This window comes from Castor canadensis, chromosome 15 (assembly GCF_047511655.1).
Source record: "Castor canadensis chromosome 15, mCasCan1.hap1v2, whole genome shotgun sequence".
Taxonomy (NCBI): Eukaryota; Metazoa; Chordata; class Mammalia; order Rodentia; family Castoridae; genus Castor; species Castor canadensis.
Window position 1 is genome coordinate 89,428,504 of NC_133400.1, and position 14,670 is coordinate 89,443,173.

The 14,670-nt window shown below is 43.9% G+C and overlaps 1 protein-coding gene and 1 long non-coding RNA gene across 2 annotated transcripts in view; one reads left to right on the forward strand and one right to left on the reverse strand.

Annotated features, from left to right (window-relative positions):
• LOC141417547 (uncharacterized) overlaps positions 1 to 14,670 on the forward strand; it is a 113,720-nt gene that overhangs the window by 68,500 nt on the left and 30,550 nt on the right. The window lies entirely within an intron of this gene.
• On the reverse strand, positions 3,935 to 5,242 carry Calml3 (calmodulin like 3). The gene has a single exon (XM_020186180.2). It carries the CDS (start codon positions 5,074 to 5,076, stop codon positions 4,627 to 4,629), a length of 450 nt encoding a protein of 149 aa, XP_020041769.1. The 5' UTR covers positions 5,077 to 5,242; the 3' UTR covers positions 3,935 to 4,626.

Consider the following 14,670-nt stretch of genomic DNA (forward strand, 5'->3'; position numbering starts at 1 on the left):
ACCTATAATCCCAGCTAGTTGGGAGGTGGAGATAGGAGGACTGTGGTTCAAGGCAAGCCAGTCATGGTGGTACACACTTGTAATCCCAGCTTCGAGGGAGGCAGAGGCAGGAGGATCAGGGTCTGAGGCCATATGCAAAAGGCGAGAGACTCTATATGAAAAACAACTGAAGAACTATAGGTATGGCTCAAGTGGGAGAGTGCATGCCCCAGTACTGGAAGAAAAATAAAGACTACTTCCTTAGAAATGCTGAGGAGAGGTCAAGTTCTCATATAGATGCTAAACTGCACCTGAGTAGGGCCAGGCTTTGCACAACAACTACAAGTCTAGTGTCTGGGAGGTCACACCTGAATTTGTTAGAAGGTTTCTCCTGTGTAGAAGGGATCAATTGTCTCATTCTTCTTCCTTGACCCTTGGATCAATCTAGACTCTAGAGGCTGTGATTCCTTGCACCAGTCATATGAAATCAGAACTGGGCTAGGAGAAAGAACAGCTCTGCTCCAAGTCCACAGTCACCTTTTGGGTCCTCAGAATAAGAGGCAGGCTGTGAATACCTCTGAATTTCTCTTAGAGTGGATACATTAGGTAGCTGAGGCTGTAACAAAGAACTATAATCTTGGCGGCTTAAAAGATAGAAATGTATTTTCTTATAGTTCTGGAGTCTGGAAGCCCAAAATCAAGGTGTTGGCAAAGTTAGTACCTTCTAAGTGTTAAGTGGGAAAAATTTATTCCAGCTTTTCTCTTTGGTTTATGGATGGACATTTTATAACTTCATATTGTCTTCCCTGTTGCTATAGAAACAGCCATCAGAAAAGCAGGATGAGGAGGAGGGTGGCATGTGGGCTGGGCCCAGATCTTCCTCAGAGGCAGTTTTTGGTTTTGTCTTGTTTTATTTGGCTTTGTTTTTTGGTGGAGAAACACTGGTATTCCCCCATTGCTCTGTTTTTCATGGAGCATTCTACCCCATACATGAGTTTTGATGTTACATTTCTCCAGGAGGAGCTATGGGTGGGTCATTTTTAGCTGACTGGTTCTGGGAGTTTTTAAACAGGCCCCTGGAATCTGTAAGGATAAACAGGAGCCGGCGGGGCTGGGCTGTGTTTGATTTAAAATTGGAAACCCAGAGTCAGGGGTGTGCTTTATATAGTCTGGGCAGGCAGGAGCCCCAAGTTCTGATTTATGAGGGAGCTCGGTGAAAGCACATGAAAGTCGAGGTAATATTTATAAATTCCTTCCTCCACGGATGGATGGAATGTTCTTTGGAGCTGCAATCTAGCACCTTTTTGGGGGATGCAGGGAGGTTGTTTAAATCTAATTACACAGTGTCCAAAAGGAAAGGGAAATAGTGCAACTGTCTTACAGTCTTTGTCACAGAAGAGTGCAGGGCTGGTTCCTCTCTTGTATCCTACACATTGGTGGCTGTTTGGTGGCTCCTTCAAGCTGCCCCAGCTCTGGATCCTCAATCTCCCCTGACCCTTACCAAATGGGCAGGAACCCACTCCCAATTATGACAACCACGTTTTCAAGTAAAAAATATCTGTCTTGATGTCTGGGACAGGACCGATACCTTGGAGGTTTGGCCAGGACAGGGAAGAGGAAGGGAAAAGAAAATAAAGTTGTGGGAGGGGTGTTGAAGACAGGTAGCCCTGGCTCCTGAGGCTGGTGTGTGATGGGACACATTGCCCTGCGTAAACTGACTCAGATCAGCTGGTGCTTAGCTGTTGAGGTCAGTGTTCCGAGCCCTGGTGAGAGGACATACATACTGTGGGGTTTAGGATTCATTGGCAAGCACAGGGGACCCCAGGGACATCACAACATTGCAGAGGGGGGACTGAGTCAGAGAGTTACAGCTCCATTATGTCTCCTCTGGGCCTGGCATCCAATGCACTGAACTCAACAAGCTGGGAGAGGAACTGACCCATGTGTACAAGCAGGAGATGCCCACCATGGCTAGATGGCCCTGTATCACTGAGAAAGGATGATGTAGACTTTTTTTTTTTTTTAAAAAAACCTTATGTTCAGCAATGTAAATGCCAAGGAGAGGGATAAGGCACATTCTGGTTGTTGTGTGGCCTGCTTTGACTCTGCTGCCTGAGTTCCCACAGCAAGAAGAAATGAACTCTGCTTATTACCACTTTGCTTCTGAGGGATCGGCCCCAAGGGAGGCTGAGGGCCTGTCAGCTCTCAGTTGACAGAGCTTTTCCATTTCACCTGCTAGCTCCTGCCTGGGCAGGCAGAAGAGTTCTGCATGAAAGGCTCTAAGGCCTGTAAAATGCAGGTGTGCATGGTTCCTGTGTAAGATCAAAAGAAGAATTGCTAGGATACTGGATGGGAAATGCAAAAAGACACCTTCATTCATTCCTAGCCAAAGCATTAGCGGTCGTTCAACTGCATCTTAAGACTTGGGATTCAGTATCAACTCTCCCACCGGGTCCACAGGAAGTCCACAGGATACCTCTGTTTTTCTTGCTCCTATAGAAATTAGGAGGTACCCCACAAAAGATGCTGAGATCTGAGCTGTGTTTGTCCCCAGGGGACATGATGTTCCTTTTGGCAGGTGGCTCTGTAATTCATCCAGACCTCTGTCTTGACTCTTCTGATACTCCCCCAACCCAAGGGAGCTGCTGTCCAGTGACCTCTGGGTGCTTTGTTCTAGTGCTTATGGGGTTCCTTCCCAAATATCCACTGGAAGGTGTTCAACCAATCCCAACTCTGAAGGGACAAGGGAGGTTAGTTCCGCTAGCCCAGCCTGAAAGTCCTCCTGCTTCCCTGCCAGAGGAATTTACACTTACATCTGCACAGGACCAGTTCTTACCTGAAGTGGTCCTCAGAAATGAAACTCCAAGAAGGCACAGAGAGCCAGCGCTTGCTTCCTCTCCACCCTTGTCTCCTTGACCCTTTAGGGGGGCGAAATACATTGCCAAGTCTCATTGAGGCTTAGAGCTGTAAGGGATGGATTCTTCATAGTGATAGCAATGGTACCTGTCTTTTACTAAGCACCTACTCCATGCTAAGTGTATTAAGAATATCATTCCTAATACTCACCATGGTTAGAGAAGGGCAGTACCATAGTAGAGGCAAAGGGGGACGTGAGCAGCTGGGTAGCTGAGTGGTCAGGGCTCAGGCTTGCACTCAAATCCAAGCTCTGCCATGTACTCACCAGCTGTGGGACACTGGACTGATTTCTTAAGCTCCCTGTGTCTTGGCTTCATCATTTGTAAGATGGTAGTAGCAAGTGACTATGTAAGCCTTGTACCCAGGAAGATAGCAGGAGGGTCCTGTTGTCATGGAGAGGTACTGGTGTAATGATGATAGCAAGGCCAATGTTGGAACCCCAAGCTCTCTTGCTTCTGAGTTCATGTTTTATTTTTTTTGGTTTATAAATGAGAAAATATGGGGGTAAAGGAGGGAGCTTCTGATGGATCCCAGTCTTGTGTCCACCCCACAAAACACTGGCTTCCTTTGGAACTAAAGTGACCTGTGGCCCCAGGGTCTCTGATGATCTTATCCAACCTCTGGGCATGGCTCATTTGCAGAGAACTATCTCTGAATTGCTTTTGTAGCGCACGTGCTGGACACATCTCATAGTTAGCACGCCCTCCCCCTCTTAGGTCTTCTAACACTTAACAACAAACACAGCAACTATGGGAGGAGTGAAAACAGTCATCAGGGCTCTTTCTTTGCTGTAATTGACTCAGTCTTTTAGGACCTCTGCATGGACTTTGAACTGCTCTTTGCTGCTAAATCATCCCTTATATTGAAAGCACATATTCAAGATTAAATAAATATACAGACTTTTCCTTTTTGCTACCTTCATTAGTACAGAAATTCACGGAATTTCCAAAAGCACTCAAAAAGTGGAAATTTCTGCCTACCTTATGCCCTGGACATATCCAGGATCATTTTAGTTGGAAACAGAAAAGAGGAAGAGAAATAAGAACACAGGTGTCTTATTTATTTCCCTGAAGTTTCCCTCTCCCTTTCATTCAAAATTCCCTCTTTCCTAGAAGAACATAAACATGTCACAACTGACCCCAGATTTACTCCCAGCTCCAAAAGATGAATGACAGAGAAGATAGAATGAAGCAAGCCATGTGGAAGGGAAATGTTTTCCAGGTGACCTGACCTCAGTTGTCACCACCCTTCACTCGAAGGCCAAGATGTCTTCCAAATCCTACAGCAGATGAAGTCTGAAGTCCAAGATGCTCCAGAAATTCCAGTGTGGACTCAAGTCTATAGGCCCCCTGGTCCCCATGTTTGGTGCCTGTTAAGGATCCTGACCTGGTGACTATAAGATGTCACTGGGCCCAACCTAGCAGGTGGCAGAGTGAGTAAAACCTCTGCAGGTCCTTGGGCTCATTGTCCATGCAGGTCACTTCTGCTTCTACTCCAGAGCAATGGGAGGCCTTTATGGTTTGCCTGGCTTGAGGGCATCCTGGGTCATGCTGGATAAGCAGATGGGTGGTTGGCAGAAAAGGAGATGCAGAAAGTAAGATGCAGAAAGGTAGATCCAGTCCACTTTTGCCTGAGAAGCAACAGTGCCCAGAAGAAACTGGGGAATGGAGGAAGAAACTCAAGGCTGTCCAGCCCATACCCCGGAGCATCACAGGCACCTGGCACATGACCTCACTTGGACACCAGCATGTGGACAAACTCCTCATAGTTCACTTGGCCATCTCCATCTGTGTCTGCAGCCCGGATCATCTCCTCCACCTCCTCATCACTCAGCTTCTCCCCCAGCCTGGTCATCACGTGTCTTAGCTCTGCGGCGCTGACATAGCCGTTACCATCCTTGTCGAACACGCGGAAGGCCTCCCTAATCTCCTCCTCGCTATCTGTGTCTTTCATCTTCCTGGCCATCATGCTCAGGAACTCAGAGAAGTCAATGGTGCCATTTCCATCCCGGTCGATCTCGTTCACCATGCCCTGGAGCTCAGCTTCTGTGGGGTTCTGGCCCAGGGACCGCATGACTGTGCCCAGCTCCTGGGTGGTGATACAGCCATCCCCGTCCTTGTCAAACAGAGAAAAGGCCTCCTTGAATTCAGCGATTTGCTCTTCAGTCAGCTGGTTGGCCATGTTGGCAGGCTGTGGTTGGTGTGGCAGAGGTCGCCAGACAGATCTCTTCCCCCGAGCTCTGGTGGCAGGCTGAGTTCCTCTTCCTGGCTCTTGACAGGCAGGTGGAAATCCAGAGGAGTGGCTGTTTGTCTGGCTTTCTAGCCCTGGCTTGAATTGCTGAAGCTTAAGAAAGAGCAGGGTCCTCCCCCATCGCTGGCCTGGCAGGATTGGGCTGCCGTTCACAGACACCCCCCCCCGCCCCCCCCCCCGCCCCTGCGGTTGCCTGAAGGCTGGGTCCTGTTTAGACAGGAGTCCAGAAGAGCTAATTGGGCCGACGCTAACCTCTGTGTGTGAAAGGCAAGCAGCTTTCCACCCTGACACTAGCAGAGCCAGTCAGAGCCATAGGTCTTACCTTCCATCCAGGTGTAGGGGACAACCTTTAGAGAGACTAACCTGGGTCTCTCTTCCTTTCTTTTCCCTTTTCCCCTCTGTTTCCCAGTCTTCCACCTGCCCCCCAACGTCCCACCCTTCACCCAATAAAATAACCAGCCAATGCATTTCTGTCTCCTTTGGCTGAAGTTCTTTTGCAGGATGAAAGGTACAAGTTGCCTGTACTGAAAGGGACTTCTTTTCTTGTCCCTGATTTCCAAAGCCTTGGGAACCTTAGAGTATTTTCAGAAAAGGATGAAGGCTTTCTCTTTAGGTAAAAGTGGTGTATTCTTGTCTTCATAATAGATATGAATAGAGAAGGATTTGCTCCAACCCATTTACTCTCTCACTTACTCATTCACAGGTATTCATTGAGTGCCTATTGTATGCAGGTGCTGTTCTGGAGGTTGAGAATACAGTGTGAAAAAGGCAGGCCACCTCTGGTCCTTATGAAGTTCACATTCCATCCGCGATAAAGTAACTTAGCAAGTAAACCAACAGAGAAATTGAAACAAGGCCATTAGATTTCTGATAAATGCTATGAAGGAAATGAAAGGTGATGATGGAGAGGATAAAGGTTGGTCACCTCCCTTGTCATGGTTAAGGACAGCCTTTGCAGAAAGACACTTGAAAACCAGGCTTGGTGGCACACATCTATAATCTTGTGAGGCAGAGGCAAGAGGATTGTGAGTTCCAGACTAGACTAGGAAACATAGCCAGACTCTGTTAAGAAGAAGAAGAAGGGTAGAAAGAGGGGGAGAGAGGAGAAAAGGGAGGAGAAGGAGAAGGGGGAGAAGAAAGAGGAGGAGGAGGAGGGGAAGGAGAAGAAGGAAAAGAAGGAGGAAGAGGAGAGACAAAGAAGAAGAAGAAAAAGAAAAAGAACAAGTAAGAAGAAAGCAGCAGTCAGGCACCTGAGGATGACCCTGGCTGAGGGGTGGGGAGGGCCTGATGGGTTTGAGGGATATAAGGATGGGTAGTGCGGCCACAGTCTAATGAGGGAAGGAGAGCAGTGTGAGGGAAGGCTAGATATGGGAGAGCTTGCAGGACTTGGTAAGGAATTCCCACTCTGTTCTTTGATCCATGGGCTCTTGTCTGAGCCCTGGGTGGGGTGGAGCATCTGGCATCTCCAAGAAAAGACAAGGTAAGGAAGGACCCCTGGGTGTTCATCAGGCATGCGGACTCACTCTCCACCCCTGGGAGCCTGGAGAAATTACCTCCTAGGGCAGAAGATGTTGCTTTTCTGTGACAATCCAGGAAAATCCAAAGTGGGAGGGAAATACGGAAATGGCCCTTTCTTCTGTTGCTGGATGGGAAGGAATGGAGGCTAGCAATGTGAATGGGAGAGAAATTATATCTATAAGGACCTAGATTTACTGAGGAGAATTCTCTTGAATTCCTCTTCTTCCTCCATTCAAGTGTTTATAGCTCGTCTTCTTTCTTCATTCAAGTAGATGGCAGCTTTGCTCCTCCTTGTCTAGAGACAGAAAATAGAATTTATCTGTCAACTACTTTCCTACCTGCCTGAGGGTTCCCACAAAGCCCAGGCCCAGAGAGTTTGGACAGGAGGAAGAAGAAAATTTCTTGCTCTGGGAGAAACAGGAAGGTTGAAGAATTCCCCATGCACCATAGACTTTTTTCCTTGAAAAGAGAGACTTGTGGAACCCAGGGCAGTAGGACCACAGGGACCCAGGGGTGACATGGAAGATGAAGGGCTTCTCAGAAGCTGTTGTGTGGACAAATGCCTCAATGACCAGAGCCCACCCTCCCCTCATTCCCTACTCCGAAAAGATTAGTTTGGTGGGGAGGGGTGCTGGCTAGGAATTCCAGAGGGTTGGGTTTTCTGCGATGTTGACAGGAAAGGGACTGAAAGTTTAAAAATCAGTTGATTTAGAGATATAATGAGGTACTATTTTTACTTGTAGGCTGGAAGCCATACTCTTTACACAGGTTACAGTTCTGTTCATGAAATTAAACATGAACTTTACTACTGGTAGTTCCATCACATGTCAAGTACTCTGGGGAAATCCTTATCTCTCTTTTGTGGTAGTGAGACCCAGGAAAGGGCTCAGGATCACCCAATGCAAAGTTTAGCTAGGACCGTACAATGACATCTGAAGTCTAGGCATTAGAATTCTTGTCCCTAACACTTAAGTTTTTCTTTTATTGGTGTATATTAACTTGTACATAGTAAGGGGTTTCAGCACCAAATGCTTTTTAAAAATATTTAAATCTGAATCACTTAAATATCTGACAATAAGAGGTTGGTATAAATACCTTATCTTTCATCCTTACCATGCAATAATACACAACATTTAAAATGAGGATGCAGATATGGAAAGGTGTTCATGATGAATTTTTTTAAAAGAAGATATAAATCTGTGTGCAGTATGATTTCCTTTATCAGAAATGTAAACATATTTATTGAAATACATTCACAAAGGAGAAACTTGGATAATCATGTATCAATCTCATATTAGTGAATACTTCAGTAGTAGGATTGGTAGTGCTTTTGACTTTCTTATAAAAATAGTATCTTTGCCCATTTCAATTTTTTCATTAACCATGTATTATTCCTATTAAGAGAAATGAACAACAATTCAAAAGCCAACCCCAATAGAATGTATATTTTATTGAACTCCAAATATTCTTTTCATCTTCTTTTATCTGAGAGTGCGGATAACATGGTAACATGGCCAATTTTCTCTCTCTCATGGATAAGAGAGCATGGTGAGAACAATTATTACCATGTAAGGAAAAGCAAAAAAATTAATAGCCAATGACTCCCCCTGCCTTTGACTGCCAGAGCAATAACCTAGTGGGAAAGAGTGCTAAGATGTCTTCTAGCAAGTTCCATACCTGGCCGTTGAGATGCATGTTCATGAAATAATACCAGGGAAGCATCAGGGTGCAATGAGACTTGGCTGCACGTGGGTATGGGGCCAACCTGGGACTGGCATTACTGGAAAACCCATGGCTAAGACAGTCCCATGATGGATGAGGACCTAAGGCTGGACACTGTATTCATTCCTCCTGGGCACTTCACCGATGACTAAAAGAGGCCACCAGATAAATGCAGGTTTCTGGGGCTCTGTGGCTCAAACATCTTGACTTTGTTTAATTGCATTTTACAAAAAGGCACACTGAAAGAGAAGTCAGTAAGGATATTAAACAGAGTTACTTAGTGTGCATGACTCACAAAGGATTGCCTTGTGACAGCCATATTGTTGCAATTCACAAGTTGGGAAACTATGGCAGAGGGAATGGAGAATGTTTCCTATTTCATGGCTAGTTCTCTCCCTGCAGACTCTTACCCCATACACTGATTCCTTTCCCTACATTCACACACACTCTCTTGATCTGAAGGACCCCTTTAGACACGTAAAATTTATCAAAGACTCCAAAGAGCTGTGTCTGTGTGGGATATACATATCAATATTTGTTGTATTTGAAATTAAAGCTAAGAAATGCTTAAATATTTAAATATATTGTTATATGTATAACTTAAATCACAAATAAAAAACAATTACTTGTTCATATTTTCATGAAAAAAGTTATATTTTCCAAGGCAAAGGACAGGGAGATGAGTGATCTTCTAAAAAGCAGTTTTGCAAATTTCTTTAATGTTTGGCTTTATAGAAGCAGATGTGCATCTGTGCTCGATCTGCGGCAAAATATTGTTTTGAAGTATATGATTATCTGGCTTCACAGAGGTATGCAGTTGAGAAAGAAGGGAGCATTTAAGTGGCTTTTTCAGAAAACTGGGAATATTCTTCTTTGATACTCAATCAAAATTTGATAGTTGAAGTATGGAATCTGGGACCACAGCAATGAAAATTCCATACTATTACATTAAAATCCATCGGTGTCTTTTGCAATCTCAATGAGTCTTTTACCCATACGTGATTTTGTAATGTCATGCATTGATCTCTTGGAAAATTCCATTTCACTAGTTCTGTAGCAAACCATTAAATTTACATATATAACATTAAAGATGCCGAACCATTATACATATAACATTTAAAAAATCAGATTCATTAATATTAGCACCAATTCCCTTGGAAAAAAGTCTTTTTTCTGGAAAAAAAAACTTAAAGAGACTCAAGTTCCTAATGGTGGACACAAAATTTTCAAATTTTCCATTTTCATTTGGAACCTCAAATTTTATTATTTATAATACACACTGTCTGTGGGATTTCTTGAAGTGACATGCTCACTTCATCCATTTTTGAGAAGATGCCAAATTCCAGATCTGCATAACCATGGTTTGTCAGCTGTTCTTTCCAAAAAAATGATGTACTATGATAAAAGCTTACCTTGCTTCTCCTGGAATCAACACACAAGTGCTGTTCTCATGACAACCATTGTACTTCAATAGTCAGCAAAATCTGAAAGATGTGATGCAACAGTTGGAATTTAATAAAACTCCTTCTCCAGAATATTCTCAAGTGAAAGTGGCTTTTCCTTTAATGAGGCAAAGTGGCAGTGAAGAATGTAATGACTAGATTCATGCAAAAACACTAGTTTTCCCCACCATTGCATTTGACCCCAGGGCAGATGTTACTACAGAGAAAAAGGGGGAGAAAAAGCATACTGATATTATGAAAATAGTTTTTACTTGCAAGATTCTCTAAAAGGGCCTTAAGATACCCTTCCCTCAAAAGATCCAAGGAGCACACTTAGAGACTCACTGCCCTGAAGTGTTGGGAAGCAGGGTTCTGACCTGGGTGTAGAGTTCTCTGGCTGCAGTGTGAGATACTGAGGACTCTGGAATCATGGTGGAACGACGTTGGCCTTACAGAGGATAGTATCAAGGAAGACCCCATGGGTACGCGTCACAGGTACCCACTTTATCACCTTTGGAGGGTAGAAATCCTAAAGCCAGAAGCCCCAAGCTATTTTGCTTTTGCTGTCTAAATTGGCTTATAGCTTGTGTTAAAAAGTATTAGCTAAGCCCCAATGTGAATGCACCTCTCCCCCAGAGTGTTATAGAGAAATATGGATGAGGACTCTCTGATCTTTAGCCATTCCATTCCTGTGACCATATTAGAAAGGGTGACTGAGTGGTGCTGGAACTATTCATCTCTTTTTCGTGATAAAACCACCAGCCTAATATCTGCTCATACATATCCTTTCCCCATCAATACCAATATAAATACCTTAATAATGTAATACTTATGCATTCACTTAATATTCATTGAGCAATTACTCTCTTATACATTTTCTTATGTCTTCATAGACGACAAATACAAGTTAGGGTTATCCTATCCCATTCACTTTGTGTTTATTACCAACTCGGTCTTCAAACTTTTTGTTTGGGAGCTACAAAAGAGACCAACCAGCATTGAAGCTTTTTGGTGCAGGAAAGTATCAAGGCATTCTTGTTGATCGAGCATATCTTTATCTCACCTTTTCTGCTGAGCACCTCAGGTATCCAAATGTCAACTTAATACCTCCATTAGTGTGTTTAATCAGCACCTCAAAGTTAAGTGACCAAGGGAAGCTCATGGTCCACACCTCTCACCACATCTGTTTCCTGCCCAGTTTTCCTATCTTTAAAAAACACTCAAGTCATTCAACTTTTCAGAGCAAGACCTTAGAGTCACATTTAATCTTTCCTTCATTATCAGACTTCATATCAAGTCACTCAGCTCTACTCTGTGTCCTGAGGCATCCATGGCACCAGGCCACCATCATCTTGAGGCAAGACTCCTCAGCAGCCTCATAATGGATCTCATTTCCTGGATGTCATTTCCTGCTCAAACCCCTTAATGATATCTCTGGATTTCAAATAAAATCCAAACTCCCTACAGTAACTTTGCCCTCCATGATGGTTTCCTGCCTTCCTCACTGTCTTAACATTACCAGCTTCCATCACTATGTTCCAGACATTGGCCCACTTTCTGCTTCTTGAACACTTCTACCCTGGTTCCCACTTCAGCATCTTTGCTTGCGCTGCTCTCTCTGTCCAGACACACTGTCCCCAATCTTCAAAGAGCTGGCTCCTCTGTGTCACATCAGTTGAAAATCAAAGGCCACTTCCATGTGAGGCCTGCTCAGACAGCTGTTTTGAATTGACCACCTCCCCCCCCCGCCCCGATCCTATCACTGGTTTTATTCCCCTCTTTTATTATCTTCATAGCTCATCACTCCTAACTTTATCTTGCTCATTTGTTTGTTTACTTTCTCTTTTCTGTTTCTTGCCATCTAAGTTTCTCAAGAGAAAAGGCTGTTTCTGACTTCTTTCCTTGTCAAACTTCTGAGGTAAGACAGGCCCTTTGCCTGGCAGATACCAATCAGTATTTGCTGAATGAATAGAGCAGAAAAGGGTCACATTGTTAGGAAAGAACAGCTTTGCCTTCACCTGCTTAAGAAGAATTACTGGAGCTTTATCTTTCCTTCAAGTTGTGATTCGAAAACTCCATGGTATGTCTTGTATGGTCTTACCCAAATGTCCAGTGTATTCACCTTGTGCTGTTTATTACTTTTTCCTCTACTGTTTCTCAAGTTTGTCCTGTGGCTCCATAGGGAAAAGTGACCTCTGATGACACCTGTGGAATCTGATGACCTCTGATACTCCACACCTGTAGACCTCAGACACAGGCTTCACCTGTTTCATATTTCTGCAAGAATGCAAAAAAGTCCTCTTCCCCACAGTGCACACCATTTGTGCTGCCTAGGCTCATGAGGCATGGATTTTTACTCTCAACTTCCTGCAAATCCTTTGGTCATGAGGCATTTTTATCTGTTTAACTCTTTCTTATGGTCTCCCATCCAGGGATGCTAGTATGGATTCTCTAACGAGAGGTCTGGGACAATTGAAGTGTTAAGTGCCGACAGGCCTAGGGATGAGGTGGGACTACATTGGTAAAGAATCCATGAAGGGACTGGAGGTGTGGCCCTAGTGGTAGAGCACCTGCTTTGCAAGCACAGAAGCCCTGAGTTCAAATTCCATCCCCCCTGAAAAAAAAAAAGAATCCCTGAAGATTATTAGAAAGAGACTCCAGGCACAAAGATGAATTTGCAAGTTAAACCAATAATAAATAAATAAAACCATGGTCGTTTGGGAGGGGCGGAGAAGTGATGTGGGTGATTCAGAATTGAGGTTGGCAAAAGGATCCTGGGAAGGTGATCCTGTCTACTGGAGCATGGCCAATGATAATTGCCAGAACTTCAAACTGTCTACTGAGGCCTGGCAAGACTTTGTAGACCACAATGTCTTGGTCTCAGCATCAAAAAATTTTTTCAATGACTTTTTATTAGGATCACTCTACAAGTCTTCTTGAAATGACCAAACATGCCTGAATTTACAAGGGTGCACGAGATCTTTGCATCTCATGCCCTAATATGCAAGAATAATAGTACAGATAAACACTTGGGGGACATGATGATAAGATACTAAAGATGTTGATCAAATTTGTACAGGGTCAAAATGGCTCCATGCTCCTGTCTGCTACTTTGGCTTCTTGCCTTCTGAGGCCAGAATTGACCTGACAATACATATGCTTTGCTGTATATTTCAACTAACATTGATCATGGAGCAAAGCAACACTTTGTCAGATATCCTTCGGGTCTTCTCAACAGGTTGGGGGATTGTCTATAGGATCCAAGAGTCCTAGACCTTCCTTTCCCAACTTCTTATGAAAGGTTTTCCTGAATTCCCTGCATGCACCAATTCTTTGGATGACTTTTGAACCATCAAGATTCCTTAGAGTTAAATCCTGGCCTGAGATGGAGTCCAGGAAGGAAATCACTCATTATTCTGTAACACAGCTGGGATTGGTATAATTGAAATCTGATAAATGCCCAGGTGGAACATCATTAAGAAGGTCAGCATGTGGGAATGGCTTTCTCAGAGCTTGCAGGCCTCCTGCCTGGTCATAAAGTGAAGCTCACCAAGTTCTGGGAAAGATAAGTGACTTCTTTGTTTTGAGAGTTTCCAGGTCTTCTTGGATTAGCCCTAGGCTGCCCTGCCCAGTACTAAGGCTGCCTTCTCAGCATAATCAAGTTCCTTAGTTGTTTGACTTCTGAGATCAGTTCCTGAGCACAGGGTGCATAAAGGCCATGAAAGCGGCCCCTGTGCTTAATTACAGAGAGCAAGTTTGATTAAATCAGAAATACATGGTCACCACAAAACAAAAGCAAATTAGTAGTAGATCTCGTGTAAAAGCAACCAAAGAATAAAAATCCATTCTGGGATTTCTTACTTTCCTGAGAAAAGAGCTGTTTCTTAGGATATATGCTAGGATGGGAGCTTTTCCAGGTTGCTGGTCACAAGTTCACTCATTGACCACTTTTGTGATGTGGGCAGTGAATGGCAGCAGGGAAAGGAAATACAGACAAAGAAGAGGTGAGGGCAGAGCATGGGAAGAAGTGGCTGGCTCTGGGAGGGCTCCAAGTGTGTGATCCACTGGACTTTCAAACTTGATGTTAGATATTTTGACAAACAGAAATAATTAAACAGAATGATGTTACTGAGCAGCTGGGTGCACATGCTACAAATCTTTCTCCCAAGATGCATTTGATAATTTGGCTGAGTGGGATCATCAGTGACTTTAAGCCCCCATAACCAAAGATGACATAATCCTCTCTAAGAAAACAAGTTGATCCTCCCTGAGGCATATGAAGATCACTAGAAGGGAGGAAGAGCTTTTATTCTAAGTTCCAAGCCTTTGAAGTTTATGATTGTGATGAAAGCTGTAGCATTTAATACAAGAAGGTGTGCTCATTTATATGCATGTGTGTGCATGTGCATCCATGTGACAATATGTTGCCTGCTGGTAAGCATGTGCTGTCTCAAGAAAGCAGGAGAATTTAGGTTGTGAACTCAGACCCTGGATAAGGGATTTGAAGGAGGCAAAGGAGTTCCAGCCCTCATTTTACCAACATACACTATAGTCATTTAGTGGTTTTAAACTAGGCTCTTTGAAATCCTGAGATTCTGAAGAACTCTTCTGTAGCAGGTTCTTAAAAGCTGCTTTTGGTTAGTTGCACTGACTCCTTACTTGGGAAACAGATGATTGTGTCACCCCCCCCTTTCCATAGACATGGAAGGAATAAACTGACAGTGGGCAAAATGTAACAAGGACTACAAAAGGGAAAAACTTTTGCTGCAAGCTGGCCCGATTGCTATGCTTGTTTTTCAAATTGACATTTTTTTCCCTTTGTCTCTCTCTTGCTCTACATGAT

Excerpts from the sequence above, each read along its gene's own strand:
- Calml3 (XM_020186180.2), bottom strand. The coding sequence starts at position 5,076 with ATGGCCAACCAGCTGACTGAAGAGCAAATCGCTGAATTCAAGGAGGCC.